This window comes from Tripterygium wilfordii, chromosome 10 (assembly GCF_013401445.1).
Source record: "Tripterygium wilfordii isolate XIE 37 chromosome 10, ASM1340144v1, whole genome shotgun sequence".
Classification (NCBI taxonomy): Eukaryota; Viridiplantae; Streptophyta; class Magnoliopsida; order Celastrales; family Celastraceae; genus Tripterygium; species Tripterygium wilfordii.
Genome location: NC_052241.1, coordinates 15,309 through 35,427, shown reverse-complemented (window position 1 = coordinate 35,427; position 20,119 = coordinate 15,309). Strand labels below are relative to the sequence as shown.

The window sequence follows — 20,119 nt, the reverse complement described above, 5'->3', positions numbered from 1 at the left end:
GTTCCCCAATTCCATCCCTACAACGTCTTCGGAAAAATAAAATGGATGCACAGTTCTCTAAAGATATTTTGCAGGTAGGACCTATATTCCAGAGCACTCTCTAAAGATAAATACTACTTCTAGCATTTCCCCAGGCATTATATATAGGCCGGGCATGTTATATTAAGTGTGGCTGAAATTGTTAAGACAGGTGAAGCATTACTCCAATTCCTATGTTAGCCATTGTTGCTACATTCAATTTGGAGACATCTAGAATCATACCATCTGTTCCTACCATTCCATTTAAATCTTACTCTTTTTGCAGTCGCACACTTATTTATGCTGAGATGCATCAAAGATGCCTAGAGAACCCTGCATCACTTTCAACTTCCATACGAGACTGGTACCATCATAAAATAAAGCTTCCTTCCGGGAAATCTTATTGCAGTTACGATTATAAATAAATTGCAGAAGATGTCTATAGCTCAATTCATTCAAATCTGTCTCTCTTCTATATTATAAGCAAGATTTATTTATCTACATGCTTCTCAAGTGCCTTTCACTATCATAATAACATGTATCCCTTAGCATCTTAGCAAGATCCTTGCTATCATTTCAAGGGTAATGCTTGCACAGCAATTTCTTTTGATGAATTCTCTGTACCTCATGCAGCTCTCCTCGTCAATTGCTCTTTGGATGTGCTCTCAAATATCTTATCAGCATTCCCAACTTCAAATCCATCACGTCTGTGGAACTCTTTAACCTGTGCGGTTACATAACTATTTCTTAGTTCACAAGTTACAGAAAAAAAAAAAAAAAAAAAAAAAAACTTAAAAAACATTACTAGAGTGACGAGGGTATAATTTCATGATTACAAAAAAATTGCCAAATTGACTCATTCATGGGTTAAATTTGCCAAAATCATGCACGCTATGTTGAAATAATTCATCAATTGGCTTCCAAAATACCAAACCAAACGGTCACTTAGTATTATGATCCTAAAATATCCTCTTCCTTATAATTCATCCAAATATCAAAAGCTTCACCTATAAATACGATAGTTGCCAACTAAAACTAAAAGGGGGGTGACTTACCTCTTTCTCAGGTAAATTTTTATACTGAGGCAGCACAAGGCGTTCAGCGAACTCGATGTATGAACAGGGGACTGATTCAATGACACCATCAAAAAATTGGAAGGAAATCGAATCTGCAACAGTTGAACTTTGCAGCAGAAATCCATCGGGGCTAACTGCCAGTAAAGGAATTTAATTTATCAACAAAAGGTCAAGTTGTTAGTTATAGATGTGTGCAATAAAATTTGGTATTGCATCGTAATAGAAACACTAATTAAAACAAATACCAGATCGACCTATATTGCTACATGCCAAGGGAAGGAAAAAAAAAAAAAAAGAGGAGGAAAGTGAGGGAGGACAAGGACAGGTGTGTAAAGTTAATAGCTGTAACATATCAATTTTAGTATCTGATAGAACCTTGGGTGATTGATCTTGTAATTGGTCTATTGGAGGAACACAAGTCCCTTTTGGAGTTGTGATTTTTGTGTTTCCCAATTTTGTGAATTCAAAGACAAAAATAAGTTGGTTTAATTCGAGGAAAACCAAGCCTCCATAAGACACAAGTGCCAAGCAATTTTCTGATTATCTCATTCACCTTCACATGAACATAAATACATGACAGTTTGAGAAGTTGCAGCAACGTGACCATAACCTCTGCCAAACAAATAACTTACCCACACCACTAACCCATGAAACTTGGGCACACCTAAGACACAATAAGATGATAACTGACCACTAAAAGAAGATTACATGACAACACTACAAAGGAATAACAAACGGCAACTAGCACACCACCAATTGAACGACCAACCCCCCACTTCCATCACTACTCCACGTAGTCACATGTCCATAGCAGACATGCTTCTAACAGTATCCTGCAGTAATGCCAAAGAAATTTATGATTCAAACCAGCAAGCAGCAGAAGCTAGAAGAATGAATTTTGGTTGGCTTAAAGTCTTACAGAGATGGGTGGTGTGGTGCAGTTATTGTTTGCTGGGGAGAAAAAGGTCTCAACCTTGTCTATGTAATTTTGACCATGTTGTTACCTTAGTGTTAGTACATATTAACAAGCAGATGAAAATGACAACATCTCACAGCTACAATGTAAATTAGTTATGACAAATGCCTCTTCCACTCTGTTCACAGCTCAAGTACTCCTTTAATAAGCTCTTACTTTAACTTTTTTTTTAGAAGATGGCAAAACCAATATAAATAGTTTATATTTGCTTCCTAAGTTGTTGGTTATGTTATCATCAGAAACTGTCATTGGAAAGCGCCAAATAGAGAGTCAAAATCACCAATTTATTTGCAGGTTCACGAGTAATCAACAATTCAGATTGCCAAATTCAGGATCTTCAACTTTCTGAGGAAATTTTTTTTTTTTTTTCTGTAATATACCTGGTAACACACATAAATGAATTTCTCAGCACCGCCCTCCCCTCAATCATTATTCCAGGATTAATCAATTCTTCTTCCGCCCCTTTTTCTTCTTTTATGTGAGGAGTGTAAGGCTTTAACATTTGATATAGGATCTATCCCAAACTCATCCTTCATCACTTAGCTAATGGCCAAGCCGCTAGAGTTAGTTTGGAGTTTTAGTGCACACATATATCCCCATTACAGTTAGTCCATCTGGCCAAGTTTCAGATCTCATGGACAAAAGCTAATTTGGAAGGACTTCACTTTGTCCAAGTAAATCACCATACCAAGATCCCTTTATAAGGTTTGATTTCCTCAGACCATCCAGAATTCAAATTTAGATATGGATGGACCATTAGCATTCTAGTGAGCTCCCACTATCTAGCATAAGATAGCAAGAACATTGATTCTCATGTATTTACTAACCCATACAGTCATACACCTACCAATTCAGATCAAAACATACAGGTTCTCAAAACTCCAAATTTCGTATATATATTTCTCGATAGAGGCATCAGGCTCAATTTCTCAAGGTAGTTTGAAGAAGACATTAGAGAGAGGAAAAGCACGGTCCAATAAGTATTGAAGAACTTTACTTTTGCAGATAATTGACGTCTTATATTTCTGTGAAATAATACTGATTCAAAAGTAATTTGATAGTATTACCATGATGGCATGAAAGCGAAAGGGAACAAAAAATAATTAAAGCAAGTCAAAAGACAAATTTTTTTATGAAATATTTGTTGCGTCAAGCCAGTAAGCGATTGCACGCTTAGCATCAACCAATCCAAAATGAATACACAGTAAATGCTTGCAAAAGGATAATTGGAAAAGTTAGATACAAACCTTTAAGCACACCACCCTCAGAATTCAATTGGAATCCCCTTTCTTCAATAAATTGATTGAGGTTTTTGATACTTCTCAAGTGGGATTTCAGCCGATGAGCGGATATGGTGACATGGTTCACTGCATACCCATTAACAAGGGTCCATGCAGCATATTCACTCTCCCTAGGAATCAACAAACCATTAATCAATATTTTTTTTTTCCAATAATACAGTTTATGCTCTTTCATATAAACTAAGTTGAATAGTTCCAAAAACTTGGCCTAATTAGTAATAAGACTATGAAACACCTAAGCATAAATGCATAACAACAAATATGATCTTCAAAATGAAATTAAAAAAATCATAAATAGAGGCATGAAGATAACTAATTACCTTGCTAATTGTTGGAACTCAGAATATAAGGGCTTCTTCCATGTTAAAGATCCCAAAGCACTTGCTAGAGCTGCGTGTTTGTAGCTACTACCAGATACTTCAATGTATTCCCCAATTATTTCCTGAAAGAACCATTTCTGAGTATGATATTACCAATGATCAGAATCTATGGTCATCAGAGTGCGACATCTAAGAAGATTTTGGGAAGTTCTTGTAAAAAATCATGCAAGAAATTAGACTTAGTCCCCATTTGGCACCACAGTTTTTCATCATGATAAGCACCTTTTTACGTCTTTGGATACAATTAAGCAGCAGTTCAAAGTGAGGAGGTTTCAAGGCTAAAAGCTCCTTTTAGCTGCTTTTTCTGGAAGAAGATTAAAATTTTAAAATAAGGAGTTTTCTAAGAAAACCTAAGAAAGCTTATCCTCTGTACTTAAAATAACATGAATCTTTTCATACGAGTAATACCATCTTCATGACTATATCTCCTAAATTAAAATATACATTTTTTATTAGTAAAGTGCTTATATGCTGTATCAAACATGTGATAATTGTCTTTAATAAAGCTCTTGTTAATGAAGCTCTTTACAGAGGTGCTTCACTAAAATTCACCACTGTACAAAACCTTAACATGCAAGCTAGGCAAATTATATTACAGATAGATATATTTCATGATGTAGATTTGATCAATCCTACTTAAAGTCTACATCAAATCTACATCAATAGTCTTGCTTCACAACAAGATATCAACAGAACCAGATGGAAAATCACTTCAAGCGACTTCATCTCCAAAGCTTTCTCAATGCATCAAACACATCAAAGAACAACTAGCGTACTCTCCATTGACAAGAATGTAAAAGCTCTAGTGTGAAGTATTCAACGACGGTATGTAAGATTGCAGTGGAATTGTTAAAAGGAAAAAAAATATATGTTGTCATAATGTATGATTTTTTTATTTGTTTGTAAAAACCAAAAGCTGAAACAAAATATCGACGAACAAATTTGTCATTTTTTCCAGAAAGCAAAACTGCTTAATGAGAACTGGTTGAGAACAGTGTCCAAAACAAACCTGGGCGTGTGAACTCATCTGATCAACAAGAAGTTCAGATATAAATATTCTAGGCAGAGGTCCATTAATTCCACCTCCACCAGACGGTTGTGGAATATTTGGAGGAGAAAACCACAGAGCTTTCAATTTCTTTGCCGGAAAAAACAGTTCATCCTGAGGTGTATATCCATAATCCAGGAAAAAACTAGCAATTGAGCCAATCCCATGGCCCTTCACCTATAAAATTTTAATGGAAAAAGAACTTTGCCCGATCAGCACTACATTAACAAAATTCTCTTAAAATAATTACGCCAAAGCACTTGAAGAAGATGAAGATATATGCTCAGTGACTTAAACCAGTTCAATAGTAAAACGTTAAAGCCGAACGCATTCTGTTACCCAGAAAATATAGTAAGCCAAAAGGAAAGGGAATCAACGCTGTATAAATCTCGAAAAAGCATGACTGCTGGGAATACTAATTAACAAAAAACATGAGCTAAATTAAATATGAAGCATACGCCAAATGTCCGAAAAGCTATATGATCATAGCAGACTTCATCACCATCATCAGCAGACCGGACAAGCTCCAATACAGCTTTTGCAGTGGGGTTTCTGTTAATATAAACAGTTTCCATACTCGCCAAGACACTCCTGAAAAATGATTCAGCTCCCTGCAGCAAGAATCAACATTGGCCATTTGGGTTTCAGCTCCCAAAACAAGAACAAATGAACCTAACTAGAACAGCTTATGATTAATCAGACTCCGCCCCCAACACACACACACACACAACAAAGCACCAGATATTGGTTCCACACAACATCCAATCCCTTCAAAAATTCATCCACACCCCAAATTCATTTGCGATTTATTGAAATTCATTTTACCAAATTGCATCTGATCATATAAGCTAATTCATTTGAATTATTCAGGTATACCAAATCAACTAAAAACGATAAAAGAAAATTGAAGAAAGTCAGTTACTTTTCTTTACAAAGAACAGAGTTGAACCTTGAAAGACGGATCGAAGAGCTCATTTCCGGAACTGGAGGCAGACATGGCGCAGAGATTTCGTTTCCCGGCGAACCAAGATTGTTTTAGTTTAAGAGAAATCGAGTTCCGGAGATTGGTTTGGAGAGTGAAAGAAGAGGGAAGAGATGGAGACTGATGAGAGGCTCCTTTGATGGTCGATGAAAACATTCTGGATACTTTCATTTGTATTTCCTTCTCTCTTCAATTTCTTCAGAGACCGAACTCAATCGGCTTCCGGTTTTAAGACTTGAGTTTATTAATCTTAGATTTAATATTTTAATACAAAAATATAATTACGTATCCCGCTTGTAATGCCAACTGGCAACTGCTGGTTATATCCTTATCCTGTAAACCTTAACTCCCGTTAGGACAAATGCAATGGTGAATTGGTATTGGGTCAACAAAGATGTTGTCTTTTGTTGATGTGGCTGTATTGTAAAATGTGTTTTGCTTATGTGGCTGATGTGGATGTATTGATATTTGATGTTTTGGTTTAGTTTTATTGTGGATAATATGGAGGAATGAAATGTTGTTGGGTTGGGTGGAAAGAGAAAGTGTGTGGGAAGAAAAAGTGTATAGAAATTTGTGTTTTGCTGATGTGACTGTATTAGAATACGTGTTTGACTTGACTTTTTGTGTAATAGAGGTGGGACCGGGGCAACAAAAATGTTGACCCAATAAGTTATTTCTCATTGCATTTGCCCTTAGCACAGTATGACAATTTGATGGAGTAATAAAAATAATTATTATTTTTTTTAAAATGTTATTACGGTTTACAACCACCAAAAGCAACGTACCTAAAAAAACACTACTGCTAAATTTACTTAACTTGATAAATATAGAAACATAAAAATTCCAAGCTTGTATTGGCCGTTAACTCATTAGAGGTTCCCCATTTTCCCCGGCATACTTTTCTCAAAACTTACCAATACACTTAGATTGATATGCATATAAACAAAGCATCTCAGGAGCATTTGGCTTCAGTTGGGAGACCTACCCATCTCTGTTGAACAGGGCTTTTTTTTTTTTTTTTTTTGGCTTGGGTTGGCTATGGTGTTGGTCCTGTTTAGGCTCCAACTTTCCGGACCGAGCTCGGCCATCTCCAGCTTCGAACAAAAAACAAAAAAAAAAAAAAGTTAAAAAGAGAAAAAGGAAATTAAAACACAATGGCTGCAGTAAAGAAAAGCTTCCTCGTGTTGTTTGTGTTGTCCGTTGCTGTAGTTGTTCATGCTAACATTGAAAAAGCAGATGATTATTGGACGATGAGAGCTGAAGAAGCGGAGAAGGTAGCAGAGAAGGCTTACAACCCGAATCCCGCTGGCCTTGTAAATGACTTCAACTTCCATGTCGACAAGTAATCAATTCTCCCTATAGCTCTTAATTTGTAAATGTTTAAAATTGTCAGATTCTTTAATCAATATATATAGTTAACCAACGTGTGTATTCCAACAATTCTTTCTTGCAGGTCCGAGAAGGGGACCAACAGCACTAGAAGGAACTTGAAGAAATACACTGGAAAGTGCCTGGCCACGAACCCTATCGACCGATGCTGGCGTTGCGATCCAAACTGGGCTAATAACCGGAAAAGACTAGCTGACTGTGCCCTTGGATTTGGCCGCAACACCATTGGTGGCAAAATGGGGAGGATTTATGTTGTCACTGACGCCTCGGACAACGACATGGTTCATCCTGAACCTGGAACCTTACGTCATGCTGTGATCCAGAAGGAACCACTTTGGATCATTTTTGCTCGTAGTATGATTATTAGACTCAACCAGGAGCTTATAATGACTAGTGATAAGACCATTGATGCTAGGGGTGCAAATGTGCACATTGCTTATGGTGCTGGTATTACTCTTCAGTTTATAAAAAATGTGATCATCCATGGCCTACACATTCATGACATCGTCTCAGGCAGTGGTGGTCTTGTTGCTGATTCCGTGGACCATTATGGAATAAGGACTCAGAGTGATGGTGATGCCATTTCCATCTTTGGTTCCTCCCACATTTGGGTGGACCATATTTCAATGTCTAAATGCAAAGACGGTCTTGTTGATGTGATCCAAGGATCAACTGCCGTTACCATCTCCAACTGTCATATGACTCACCACAACGAGGTATAATTCAATAGATTTATAAGATCATATTCATGTCAGATGACAAAAAACTCATGAACAAGCTCGAGCAGTAGTTAATGAAACAAATGAACGTGGCAGGTGATGTTGTTTGGTGCAAGCGACAGCTACAGCAAAGATCAAATCATGCAAGTGACTGTTGCCTTCAACCATTTTGGCAAAGGATTGGTGCAGAGGATGCCAAGGTGCCGATGGGGTTTCGTCCATGTAGTTAACAATGACTACACTCACTGGCTCATGTATGCCATTGGTGGTAGCCAACACCCAACCATTATCAGCCAGGGCAACAGATTCATTGCTCCTCCAGATATTAACGCTAAACAGGTGCCGTAAACTTTGATGTTATACATAACCATTTACATTACAACATCTTGTTCATGTATTGCAACTTCAACGGTTAATTTCTCGGCGAATTAGGTGACCAAGAGAGACTATTCACCGGAGAGCGTGTGGAAGTCATGGTCATGGAGATCAGAGGGAGATTTGATGATGAATGGTGCATACTTCGTACAATCCGGACACCCAAAATCAAGCAGGCGATTCTCGAACGCGGATATGATCAAAGCCAAGCCTGGTACTTATGTAACCAGACTTACACGGTTCGCGGGCTCGCTCAACTGTGTAGTAGGCAAGCCTTGCTAGTAAATCCATCATAAACATAAACCATATGCAGCAGCCTCCCTGTAGACAGCACATTCTGGGCGGATACAACAACGAAAAGATAAGATTGTTTGTTGTTTGTATTGTTTTGTTCATTTTTTTTCTTCCTCTTATTTTGTTTGGATTCATGACTCGAGACAAAGGGAAATAGCAAGTAGAAGTTCTTTCTTTGGACTCTAAAGAAATTTTAGAAAGAACAAGAAATACTTGTTTGATCATTCTGTTACTTTTGGTCACTCTGACAAATTATTTCTTTGTTTTTTTTTAACAGATATGGGATACGGGTTGTTCCACAGGGAGACTGATTAATATAAATAAAGGCGATACATGTTCTATACGATATACCAGAGTGATTAAGAACCCTAACTCTGAATACATATTGATATGTTGTCTATGCAAATTAAAACGTAATATTGAGATTGGTATTAGTAGATTTCTGGGAACTGCCGTTCGTGATTGAAACAAGCACGCTCGATCATCTCACGATATTATAGCCACATCAGCCTATAACCAGACGAAGAATCTAAACATAAACAGAAACAGATCACATATGACATTTTGTCTTGTGATTTGCACTAACAACAAATTCAGGGATACATCTCTCAACCCAACAACACAAAAGTCTAAAGCATGTTATTTTCTCCTTTGATCTTCAGAAAGGAAAAAAAAAACCGAAAACAGTCCAGACAAGTTATCTATCCTTCCATTTTGGTTATCGGGGAAAATAGTCTAGAATTTTGAATTACTTACTTATGATCAGAATTAAGTGAGATCTGACATTCACAGTATGGCCAAATCACATCATCACTGCAATGTTTAGCTCGTCTTTGTTGGTAAGCTTACGTTAAATGTTGAAGCATTAACACTAATGACAAGTTTTGTGTAAACTTTCAATGTGCCCTGTACCGCGTACAACTTATAACGACAAATTCTTTCAAGGTGTGATGATACCATAAAATTCGTTTACGCGTCTAAAACACTGGATAGTTTGTGTGGTGATACCTATAGCCATGAAGAACCTGCTTTGGCTTATATGGAATTAGGACAGCAATAGCTTTGTCTCAAACCGTATAGTGAACATCGATAGTTGTTTGACTTTTGTCCTGATGAGACAATTAAAAGACAAATCAATGCAGAAAACAAGTCATATTATGCTTGTATAAATACTTGTATTAATTAACAACATCAAGACACCAAACCAAAAACATCTCTTCTTGTTCTTTTGTCCGATTTTCACTGAGAAACCGAGATAATTCTGCAATGGAGATGACAACTGCAAAATTTGAAATAAGCCCCAAAAGGCACTTCTTGTCCCCAAAAGAAGACCACGCTGTGGAGACTAAGTCTGTTAAGAGACGTCGAAAAAATCCTTCTGCAGCTGCATCAAGCAGCAATACTCAACAAGTTGAATCACAGCAGCAGCAGCAGCAGTCACTGACTGACCAAACTAATACTAGTACCACAACTGTTAAGAGAAGTTCTAGATTTCGGGGAGTCAGCAGGTCAGACATGGATTTCTGTATTGGTTACATAAAAGTTACTCTTATACATCTGCCCTTTTCTAACGAAAATTTGAAGCTTAATATCCGTGTATATATGATTACAACATAGACATCGCTGGACTGGGCGATATGAAGCTCATTTATGGGATAAAGGATCGTGGAATCCAACGCAAAGGAAGAAGGGGAAACAAGGTATATCTAGAAACTCAAAGCTTGGTGCATCTATTACTGTACCTTATACACGTTTTGCTCAGTAGTTACTTCTTTGCTGTTTTTGTGATATATGTTCGTGCTGGAATGATTTGATGTTTGGCATGGAGCAGTTTATATTGGTAAGAATACATATTTCCCATTTGACACTAATATTCTTTGCTTTTAAAAGTTGAAAACCAAGGACACTGACCCTTTCCCCCCTAATTTTGGATTGAATAGGAGCTTATGTTGAAGAGGAATCTGCTGCGAGGGCATATGACTTGGCTGCTCTGAAATATTGGGGACCGTCTGCTTTTACGAATTTTCCTGTAATGTTGGATCAAATTTAACAGAATGTTTGTTAATTATGGAGATATGACAGAAATCTAAATACTTTATTGAATTTTTACATGATCATGGGTGCAGGTATCTGACTATGAGAAGGAAACTGAGATGATGAAGACTATAACAAAAGAAGAATACTTGGCCACTCTAAGAAGGTATTTTGAATGAAAGATTATGCCCCTAAAATACAACTTTCTCATGTGTCTAAACAGAAAAATGACAGAGTGTGTGATATCCTATTTGTTTGTAGGAGAAGCAGTGGTTTCTCAAGAGGAAAATCCAGATATAGAGGAGGTGCAAGGTAAACAACAGTCTCGTCCCGGAAATTATCCCATTTTTGCCTCTTCCGCCCATAAATTATCCCGTTTTCAGTAATAAACTCAAATTTACCAAGAGTTCGTTATGAATGTATCTGCAGGCACCATCACAATGGAAGTTTGGAAGCGAGGATAGGAAGAGTTTTCACAAACAAATATCTCTACCTTGGCACTTACAGTGAGTTATATAATCTAAGGTTATGCTTGGAAGAGACGTTCACAGGCGTTGGGAGGGAGGGTTCTGGAGCATTCCAATACGAAAAATGTTTATTTTCTGTTGGAGCGCCCTCCATCCCCTAACGCCCGTGAATGCCCCTGCCAAAGGGACCCTAAAACTAAAGTTTATATTTACAATGACTCGTTCAACTAACTTAAGAAACTTGTGTATTATCATTTCAGATACTCAAGAGGCGGCGGCTCAGGCGTACGATGTTGCAGCAATCGAATACAGAGGAATCAGTGCAGTAACCAACTTTGACTTGAGCACATACATAAAATGGCTGAGACCAGGAGCAAATCCTCTTTCTTCACAAGAACAAAAACCAAACTTGAAGACTCTGCAAATGACAACTTCCTCAGTACCCACTAATCAAATTCCGAGGAAGGAACTAACCGAGCTGCCATTTTTCCACTCAAATTTTACGAGACTAGACGTCTTAGATGCAGAAGCAGAACCAGCAAGACAAGACATGTTCCGGGGACACACTGCTGTTAGTCCTTGCCCGAGATCTTGTTCTCCCACAGCACTTGGCCTGCTCTTGAGATCTTCAATATTTAAGGAACTGGTTGAGAAGAATTCAAATGCCACACAAGAAGAAGCTGACACAAAAGAACCGCCACAGATAGGCAACAGTCGTCATGATGATGGGGAGGTGTTTTACAACCGAATCGGGTGCGTTCCTTTTGAAAGTACTAGCCGAGATGGGTTGTTTGGTTTAGAGTCAAAGGAGGAGTGTAGATTGCCATTACACGGCAGAACAGTGCAGTCCATGTGGAATTTGTTTTAAGCACTGTTGCTGCAGCTGCTTCCATCCATTGTCTAAAATTGCCATTGCTTTTGATGGCATTCTATGCTTAAACTTGTTAAAGCTTAGACAGAACAGTGAAGTCCACATCAGGACTTCTCCTTTGTGTTTTCTTCTCTGTATTGAGATGGTAATACCGGTTGTTGTTTTCCAATCCTCGCTGCAACATCCAATCCTCTCAAACCAAACATACAACAGCGTAGGGGCCCACCGAGAAAATAAACGAGCAGAGGACTCCATACGCCGAGAGTAATGGCAACCTTTCTCCTCCCTTCCTTTATTTCTCGTTTTCCACTCCCCTAATGCCGTCCCCTTCGCTATGTATCACGGCAATAGCGATTCTAAAGACAGGCATGTGCACTACTACAAAAAAAAAAAAAAAAAAAAGAGCTAAGACGTCAACTTTCTGTACCCTGGGCCAACCATCATTCATGTATAATAAATAGTCATGACAAGTATCAACCGATTGGCACAATTTCATATTTAGACTTCCTAAGTGAATTGCTAGATCATCACACTCCCGCAGAATGAATTTGGTGGTTTGAACGCCTAAGTTGGTTATAATGAAGGTGTTTCAAATTCGTAATCTATCTAAACAAACAATAAATTAGTTACCATTATCTAAACAAACAATAAACTAGTCACCATACTTTGCCTCCCTTTCCTACCAAAAAAGATATCAAGCAAACACAGAGTAATGGTTCGTTCCAAAAATGGTCTGGTAATTATATTTAAGACTATACATATTTCAACGAGGTGACTGAACTGAGCAAAAGGAAGAAACCAATAATTTATATAACCATCAATCGATTTAATGCCAAATGTCCAATCGCATTGTTTTACATACTTTTTTTTCTTCTATAAAAAACACTGGAAAAAAGTGGCCGAACATCACGGACACAATGCAAATCAACATATTGCTGAAGTAGTCCTGCAAATTGCAAATTGTCAAATCGTAGTTGTTTAAATCAAAGCCTTAATAGAACAAATCATTGGAAAAAAAAATCATATACTGCTGCTTCAACACCTCATGCCAGACATAAAATTCAGAGGCATGGCTGTTAACAATCATGATTTGAGAAGCTTTTGGAAAAAATGAACCCAAGCTATTAAGGTATCAACTCCATTGAGTTGAAGAGAACTAGACACAGAGATAACACAAATGTAGCTAATCATTCATATTGCAACGTCTAGGGCATCATAAATCAAACATTAGTATCAGTCGACTAACTGATAAATGATCCAAAAGAAAAGAAGCCACCAACAAAAGAAGCAACAAATCCAAATCTTCCACTCAGATCAGACACATAGCCATAAGCATTCCATAAATACCATTCGAAATGTCTCGACACATTCAGGAATTTGTAGTGCAAGAGATTCATATTTCAATTATGCAAAATAAATGAAAACATTGACATCCAGCCCATATTATGCAATCTTAGATTAAAGAGTTAAACACAAACCTCTTCACTGTTCTTGCCTGGTCATCCAAATTACTGTTGCCATCACTGATGGTTTCAGACAAAGCATCTGCAATATCCTTGAGACCCTACAAAAAGATAAAATCGACACAGGTAACCATTTGTCAACCCACACAGGAATCAGCATTTTGAGTGTGAAATTCTGGTGACTACGCCCCTCATAGAAACACTGGCTACTCTGGAAATTAGGCAACAGGACGATGCAGACACAAACCTAGTTATATTTAAACTCAAAGCAATGATATACATTAAACTACCTTAAGACTTGGGGATTCTGAATTTGTAAGCAAGCGACGATTCTTGCCAGAAATTTTAAGCTGATCTTTCTGAAAAGAAAAAATAAACTAGTCAGAGATTCAAGAGCATTGACAACAGAAAATGATGTTAGAAAAGGGATATGTTAATATCCATGACATGACACACACTAACTGTTTGCCTCCATCATGGACAACATAAATGCTCAACAATATGTAGAATAAATATGAAATGCCAACATAACTAATTCTGGGACCAATCAGATAATCTGATTGTGGAACCACCAGTATAAACGACATGATATATACAAAAAATTACTTATAGTAAACAGTCTAAACTTGAAAGTTAAAAAAAAAAAAATTCTAACCTGCAAAAATTCAGGCATGTCCACCTTTTTGCCTTCAACAAATTTGCACAGGTACCACACACCAGCATTTGCAATGTCCTGGCACCAAAAAACACTGTTAGTGCACCCTCATCCACAGAAAAAGTACGACTAAACAGCAATAAACAGAACAAATGTGTTCTAACCTTGCCAACTTTTATATCTGTCACAACGATTAACAAGAGCATATTCATCTAAATTCATGACCCCCCCCTCTCCTCCCAAATACCGAAAAAACCCAACACGATCCACCAAGAAACAGACAAGTTTATCAGAAGACGTAGAGCATGTCTTTCTATTTTCTACTTATCATCCATTAAAAAGTATTCAAGCAATCCATCTAACCAAAAGAAATAGGCAAGTCCAATAATAAGTACGTCTAAATTCCATGGACTTGTCTATTCTTTCTCCAAGAAAGGTCATTGTTAACTAACTACCTACGACAAATTTCATTCACCAAAAGGCACCAATACAAGCATAAAAGTTACTAAATATGCTTGTAGCTACAGTCATCGGCATCGGTCATCATGCATCCATCCTCTAAACCAAGCAGTTAAAACAGAATCAAACTGACACTGACAAAGAAATTTGTCTCTTTCTCCAATAAAAATTGAAAGAAAAAAGCAGAGATTTTTCTTTCTTCATTTACTGTGGTGGTTCTGATTTCAACGGACAATTTATTTTGGTACCACACATTGATTCGCACAACAAGAACCAACCAATATAAGACAAAGCACATTGCTGATGTGCAGGCAAACAAAAGCACCATTGTGATTCTCATATTTAACGTATTTATTATTTCTGAGCTACATCTCTCAAAGTACAGGAGAAACACGTATCTTTTAATAACGAGAATAAAAAAAATTACTTCAGCTTGCTTCAGTTGCATTGCATCCCTCTATCCAGTCCATTTTGGAGCTGAACTATTAATACCCATTCTATCTTCCTACAGTCAGTGAAGGTTATATAAAAAATCTATCTAATTCTCGTCGCTCCACTTTTTTCTTTTCAAATCTTATAAAATCAGGCAGCAGTACCTCATGTTATAGTTTCGTTTAAAGAAGATGATGCATATGAATATGTGAGACAGTCAAGTGGTGTTACCTGTTTATACTCAAGTGAGTCTATCTTGAAGTCCTGCAAAATGAAGATTTATAAGATCATAATTATTCAAAAGATGAAGGAAAAAAAAACTCAGTGCAATAAATTCAAGTTACGTAAAAGATTGCTCAAAATCATCTTGTCCATGACAGACTTCTGGAGAAGTTTCAAGTTTATTGCGCCAAATTTATATTACGACACTAAATCATAACAGATACCATGATGAAGATCTGCCATCATTATTAACTTCATCTATAAAATAATCAAGAAATAGAAACTCACTAGACCAGAAACCATCTTCTGTAATTCTGACAAGTCAACATCAATTTTACCAAGATCTTCACAAGCTTGTGAAACCTGTTAAATTTGAAACAGGGGTAAAAAAAATTCAGATCAATGGCGTGCATATATAAACTCTACAGTAGCTCAATATCCTTGTCCACAATATCTATCTAAAAAAAACATATTTATAGGAGCATATATACCTAGTGAACTAATTTTCATCATTCGTGCCATTAAAAGAAAAAAAACTAATTTTCATCAAACTGTATTACAATCTAGCATATCCATGCTAACTTTTGAAAGACGAAAACCAGAACAAGTGGACACATATTCGTTTGGCTTCATCTGTTCAACACCTAAAATTACATGTCATAAGTGCATTCATACATGCATTTAGGCCAGACCATGATGGATATAAGTTTAGGGTTATATTTGGATGCCATTGGAGGCTTTGCTCCATTAGATAGTGGATCCCCCACTAGGCCACTACTATAAGAGGAAGGCAAAAACTCTTACATTTGCTTGAATTTCCTTTGAGACTTGGTTTTGACGTTCCATTTTGTAATCCAATGACTCAATTCGCTGTGTCAGATGCTTCTTCGCTGCCTGAACAGAAGAAACATAAAAAGGGAAAAAAAAAAAAAAACCAATGCATATAGAAGATTTTTATTATCGATATATGGAGTAGGAAACAATGAAAACTAAATGCAACAGAATGCTTCCATCATGCTGAAAAGTTTAAGAAGAATGTGATAAAAAATTGACAGAACATTTAGTTTGGCAATATCCGCGAATGTTGTACAACCACTAAAAACAAAAGAGGGGGGCAGACAAAAGCTGAGTCCAACCTGGTCACTAAACTAAATATACACCGAACAAAAATATGGTGCCCGTGTCATTATTCCATTGTTTTCAAAAGAAACTGAATACTGCAATATTCAGAACTGTAGCACAATATTTTTACAACATTCATTCAAATTTATCTTTAGAGAATTGGAAATATACAGAGAAGTATGGACAGGCTGACTTAGTGAATATCATATATATATACAGAGAAGTACCAAAAAAGTTCGCGGAAATCCATTCAAATTATATTTTTCGAGAATATTGTAAACACTCAGAGAAGCATGGAATGGGGTGTGTCTAGAAAATGAAGACCATACAAAACCCTTAAAATCTAAAACACTCAAAGAATTTGTGATATTACTCTTCATCTCAGTGACAAGCCAATTCATCCAACCCTATATTTACCCAAGAAATTAAATACTCTGCAAAAGTTAGAAATATTAGCACTACATCAAGCACCAGAAAACCATATTTATTCTACCATACCACAATCAGAACAAAGGCTCATCTTTGCAACCTTTTGCTTGAACCAATAATTCTTTCCAGAACTAGACCCTACCATCCATGACACTTCACCTGATAGTGACAGTCCCTAAAATGAATTCGATCAGCGCAAGCATTGATTCAAATCTCACCCAAACAATTCTTTGCTCAATTGATAAATGTTCCCTCTGTAATCTCTCAGGATGAGAGGATCTCAATGTGATAGATTCTGGGTTCTTGTTTGTGAATTTAAGACTTGAGGTTACATTTTTTTAAGAATGACAACATATGCTGAAAATTTTCAGGAGGAGATAAGATAAGTATCGGGATCTGGGATTGATTAGACAGGGAGAAGAGATGCTTACAAAAATCATTTTAGAAATTAGAATGAAGTGCCTGTCTCTTAATACGACTGGTTAGGAGGTATTTCTGGTTTTCAACTTCCTCTACTTGCCTACAGAGGTACATATAACAAATAATGGGCTCGCTCTTAGGTCAACCTGATTTGAGTATTTTACACGGTTTTTCAATCCTGGTTTTTCTTCCGAAAGGTCCCATACTGGGCTTCCAAAATCAATATACATAAAAAGGTGCACAACTTACATTCAATCATATGAAAATTCAGAGTCAATACTTGAATAATTTGACACAATTTTATCTTCACAACCTACCTAAACTAAATCATGTGCAAGCTAGGTTAGAGAAATAATTACAATCTAAAGTTCAGCCAGAGAAAGACTTGGCCTTAACGTTAGTCTAACTTGAACCAGTAATCTCATAGGAACCACTCCACCAACTAATAAATTACTTTAAAGAAAGCTTATCCTTGATGAATGATTATGGAACAACAATTTTTCTTTAAAAAAAATAAAGGGTTACTTTGAAGTACAAGAAATATTTCAGTGCCAATTAAGACATAAAAAACCGATTACTTCCATCATAAACCAATAGAAAAACTGGTAATTATCAATACAATCTATCTCAGAAAAAATTTTAGGACATAAAAGAATATATATATATATATAAGAAACTGCAATACGTGAAACTGTAACATACAGAAAGAGCCTCTGTCACAGACTCCAGATGTTTTGTCAAGTTCGTAACCGCCGTTGCCATGTTACGCTTTGTCACGTACATGAGGTCTGAGAATGAGAAACCCTAGTCGTAGAAGAAATAAACAAGTTAAATGACCAGAACAGATAGATCCCACTTACAACTCCAGTAAAAGTACTACGCAAAAGAAATATAAACATTATAATTCCAAAATCAATCCAGTGACTTAAAGGTTATAAAACAAGATAACACAAAAAAAAAAAGTTCAAAAAATTACAAACTTCCAAAAGTGAAGAAAGTAAACTATAAAAACAGGTACCTTCCACCACATGTAACCATAACCCAATGCTCCCAAAGTAGCAGCTGGAACTATGAGAGAGGACATGTTACCTGGAACTATGATCAAATAAACATGCTTCTTTTAAAAAACTAAAATGGAGCATATAGCATGCTTCAGCTTCAGAAGCAAGTAGCAACAATTTCGTTTTTACTAGGGAATCTACAGCATATCATGATTCCCAAACAAAATAATCATTAAATTCATCAGGTTACATGTCCTGATGAATTTAAACTGGTACACAACAATCTGACCTGAATTTCCATTCAGAACCATAATTTGTCGTCCTCCTGAAGCTAGTTGCCGAACCTCCATCGACAGCCGTCGCACCTTCAAAGAATTTCAAAACCTATCTCTTTTAAGTTTCTATAGAGAACTCACGAATAAAAAAAGGCAACAATCCTTCACTGCTTCTTAAAAAGTAAAACACACATTACCTGAGCTGCAAGGGCATCTGAGAAATCAGCATCTCCATCAGACTGTTCTCCCGATTTTTCCATTCTCTTCACCAGCGACTGACAATGGAAAGAACATTTTTTATACCCGCAGAAGAAGAAATTAACGTCAGGAATTCCCCGTTTGGTAACAAAGAATTTGATGGTTCTCAACATCCTAATCTCAGCTAAAGGCACAAAATCGAATTGAGACCGACAACACTGGCTAACACAACTAAACAACATATTCGTTCCATCCCTCGCAACCACCAAAAGCTACGAGAAATTAATTGAGTTCTGCTTGATTCTTCAAATTTTTAATAAAATCTTACCTTATCGATTTCAAATCTCAAACAAGTTTACCTAAACGAGCTCTGATTGACAAGCAAAACAGAAAGTAACGACGGGTACAATACCTGCAGTTCTCCGATCAAGTCAGCGAGTTTTCCGTTCTTCATAAGAATCGTACCAGTGTATCCTGTGTGTAATACAACCCCGAAAAAAATCGGATCATAGTAGTCCTCAGCGAGTAAGCACATCGAAATACATGTTTGTAGTAGGCACAGGTGCATCAAATCGAATCAGTAAAAGTACCTGCTCCGGCAATGATCAGGATCTTAGAGACTCCGATTCCGGTCTGCATAGCCATGGCGTCGATCGTAGGTTGCCAACGGGGACTACAGATTTGAGGGTGGAATGGGGTCGCAGCTTCACCACTGTCGACTTTATACATATACGTCCTTTTGGGCCGTGCCGACTTAGTACGTGCCGCAGCCCGTGGACCTTAAGAGTGGGTATGGACAAGATCAGGAATTGGGAAAATTAAGGTCCATGGATCTGTAATAAATAACTAATAGAGAGCAGTTATTCACTTATTTGCGCACACATTTGAACTCACTACACACATGTTTTTATAAAATATTTAATTTATTAAAATATTCTTATATGAAATTACTTTAAAACCTATCTACTTTTACACCCATATTTTATAAGGTTAGGGTTTAATCTTCTAATCCAATTAGTATTGTTTCCTACAAATTTATATTGAATTTTTTTTATTTTTTTTTTACATTCTTGTTGACTCATCTCTAAAGGGGTTTAAGGTTTGATCAATGGATTCATCAAGTTCATGTTCCAATCTTACATCAAAACTCGTTGAACCAATCTTCAATATGTTAGAGAACGTTTTTGATGTTCTTCAATGTTCTATACGCGTTTCATGGCGAACACCGACTGGAACTTCAAGTCTAGCAAAAGTTTATACCTTCAACACTTTATCGACATAACATCCCAACTCTGTTTAACATCACAACAAGAGAAACCCAATAACTTGAACTCCCAAAAGCCCATCATCACAGTGGATTACTTGCTCCACCAACGAATGGTTAGTGACTAAGCACCAAATTTCCATATCAGATGCATCTATTTAATCCATTCTCAAAAACCTAGATTTCGCTTCGATTGATGATACCATAATAACATGCCGTTTGGTGGTGGCTGTATAATCAAGACAATCA

General features: G+C 36.8%; 4 protein-coding genes and 1 long non-coding RNA gene across 7 annotated transcripts; 3 read left to right on the top strand and 2 right to left on the bottom strand.

Moving 5' to 3' along the window:
- Positions 1–141: 141 nt before the first annotated feature.
- On the top strand, positions 142–608 carry LOC120007621. Its single transcript, XR_005470200.1, has 2 exons — positions 142–190; positions 305–608. It is a non-coding gene; the product is annotated as an uncharacterized LOC120007621 (long non-coding RNA).
- Positions 407–6,012, bottom strand: LOC120007620. 2 transcript variants are annotated; one of them, XM_038857969.1, is made up of 7 exons: positions 5,749–6,012; positions 5,258–5,410; positions 4,761–4,976; positions 3,692–3,828; positions 3,318–3,481; positions 1,074–1,228; positions 407–742 (listed from the first exon to the last, which is right to left on the bottom strand). In XM_038857969.1, exons 1-7 carry the CDS (start codon positions 5,950–5,952, stop codon positions 644–646), a joined length of 1,128 nt encoding a protein of 375 aa, XP_038713897.1. In that variant the 5' UTR covers positions 5,953–6,012; the 3' UTR covers positions 407–643. The 2 variants fall into 2 exon arrangements, with proteins under 2 accessions (XP_038713897.1, XP_038713898.1); XM_038857970.1 differs by having other exon boundaries at positions 3,692–3,813.
- A 547-nt stretch (positions 6,013–6,559) lies between these two features.
- Positions 6,560–8,723, top strand: LOC120007617 (probable pectate lyase P59). The gene is made up of 4 exons (XM_038857961.1): positions 6,560–7,123; positions 7,235–7,886; positions 7,986–8,228; positions 8,322–8,723. The coding sequence occupies exons 1-4, from the start codon at positions 6,936–6,938 to the stop codon at positions 8,544–8,546; spliced, it is 1,308 nt and encodes a 435-aa protein (XP_038713889.1). The 5' UTR covers positions 6,560–6,935; the 3' UTR covers positions 8,547–8,723.
- Positions 8,724–9,769: 1,046 nt separating this feature from the next.
- LOC120007608 (AP2-like ethylene-responsive transcription factor At1g79700) lies at positions 9,770–12,020 on the top strand. The gene is made up of 8 exons (XM_038857943.1): positions 9,770–10,066; positions 10,176–10,258; positions 10,390–10,398; positions 10,499–10,587; positions 10,685–10,758; positions 10,854–10,904; positions 11,022–11,098; positions 11,320–12,020. Exons 1-8 carry the CDS (start codon positions 9,825–9,827, stop codon positions 11,925–11,927), a joined length of 1,233 nt encoding a protein of 410 aa, XP_038713871.1. The 5' UTR covers positions 9,770–9,824; the 3' UTR covers positions 11,928–12,020.
- A 623-nt stretch (positions 12,021–12,643) lies between these two features.
- LOC120007609 lies at positions 12,644–19,354 on the bottom strand. 2 transcript variants are annotated; one of them, XM_038857944.1, is made up of 13 exons: positions 19,197–19,354; positions 19,019–19,080; positions 18,606–18,683; positions 18,423–18,498; positions 18,151–18,227; positions 17,835–17,936; positions 15,966–16,055; positions 15,450–15,524; positions 15,171–15,203; positions 14,049–14,126; positions 13,684–13,752; positions 13,409–13,494; positions 12,644–12,876 (listed from the first exon to the last, which is right to left on the bottom strand). In XM_038857944.1, the coding sequence occupies exons 1-13, from the start codon at positions 19,333–19,335 to the stop codon at positions 12,855–12,857; spliced, it is 987 nt and encodes a 328-aa protein (XP_038713872.1). In that variant the 5' UTR covers positions 19,336–19,354; the 3' UTR covers positions 12,644–12,854. The 2 variants fall into 2 exon arrangements, with proteins under 2 accessions (XP_038713872.1, XP_038713873.1); XM_038857945.1 differs by having other exon boundaries at positions 18,151–18,221.
- Positions 19,355–20,119: the final 765 nt, after the last annotated feature.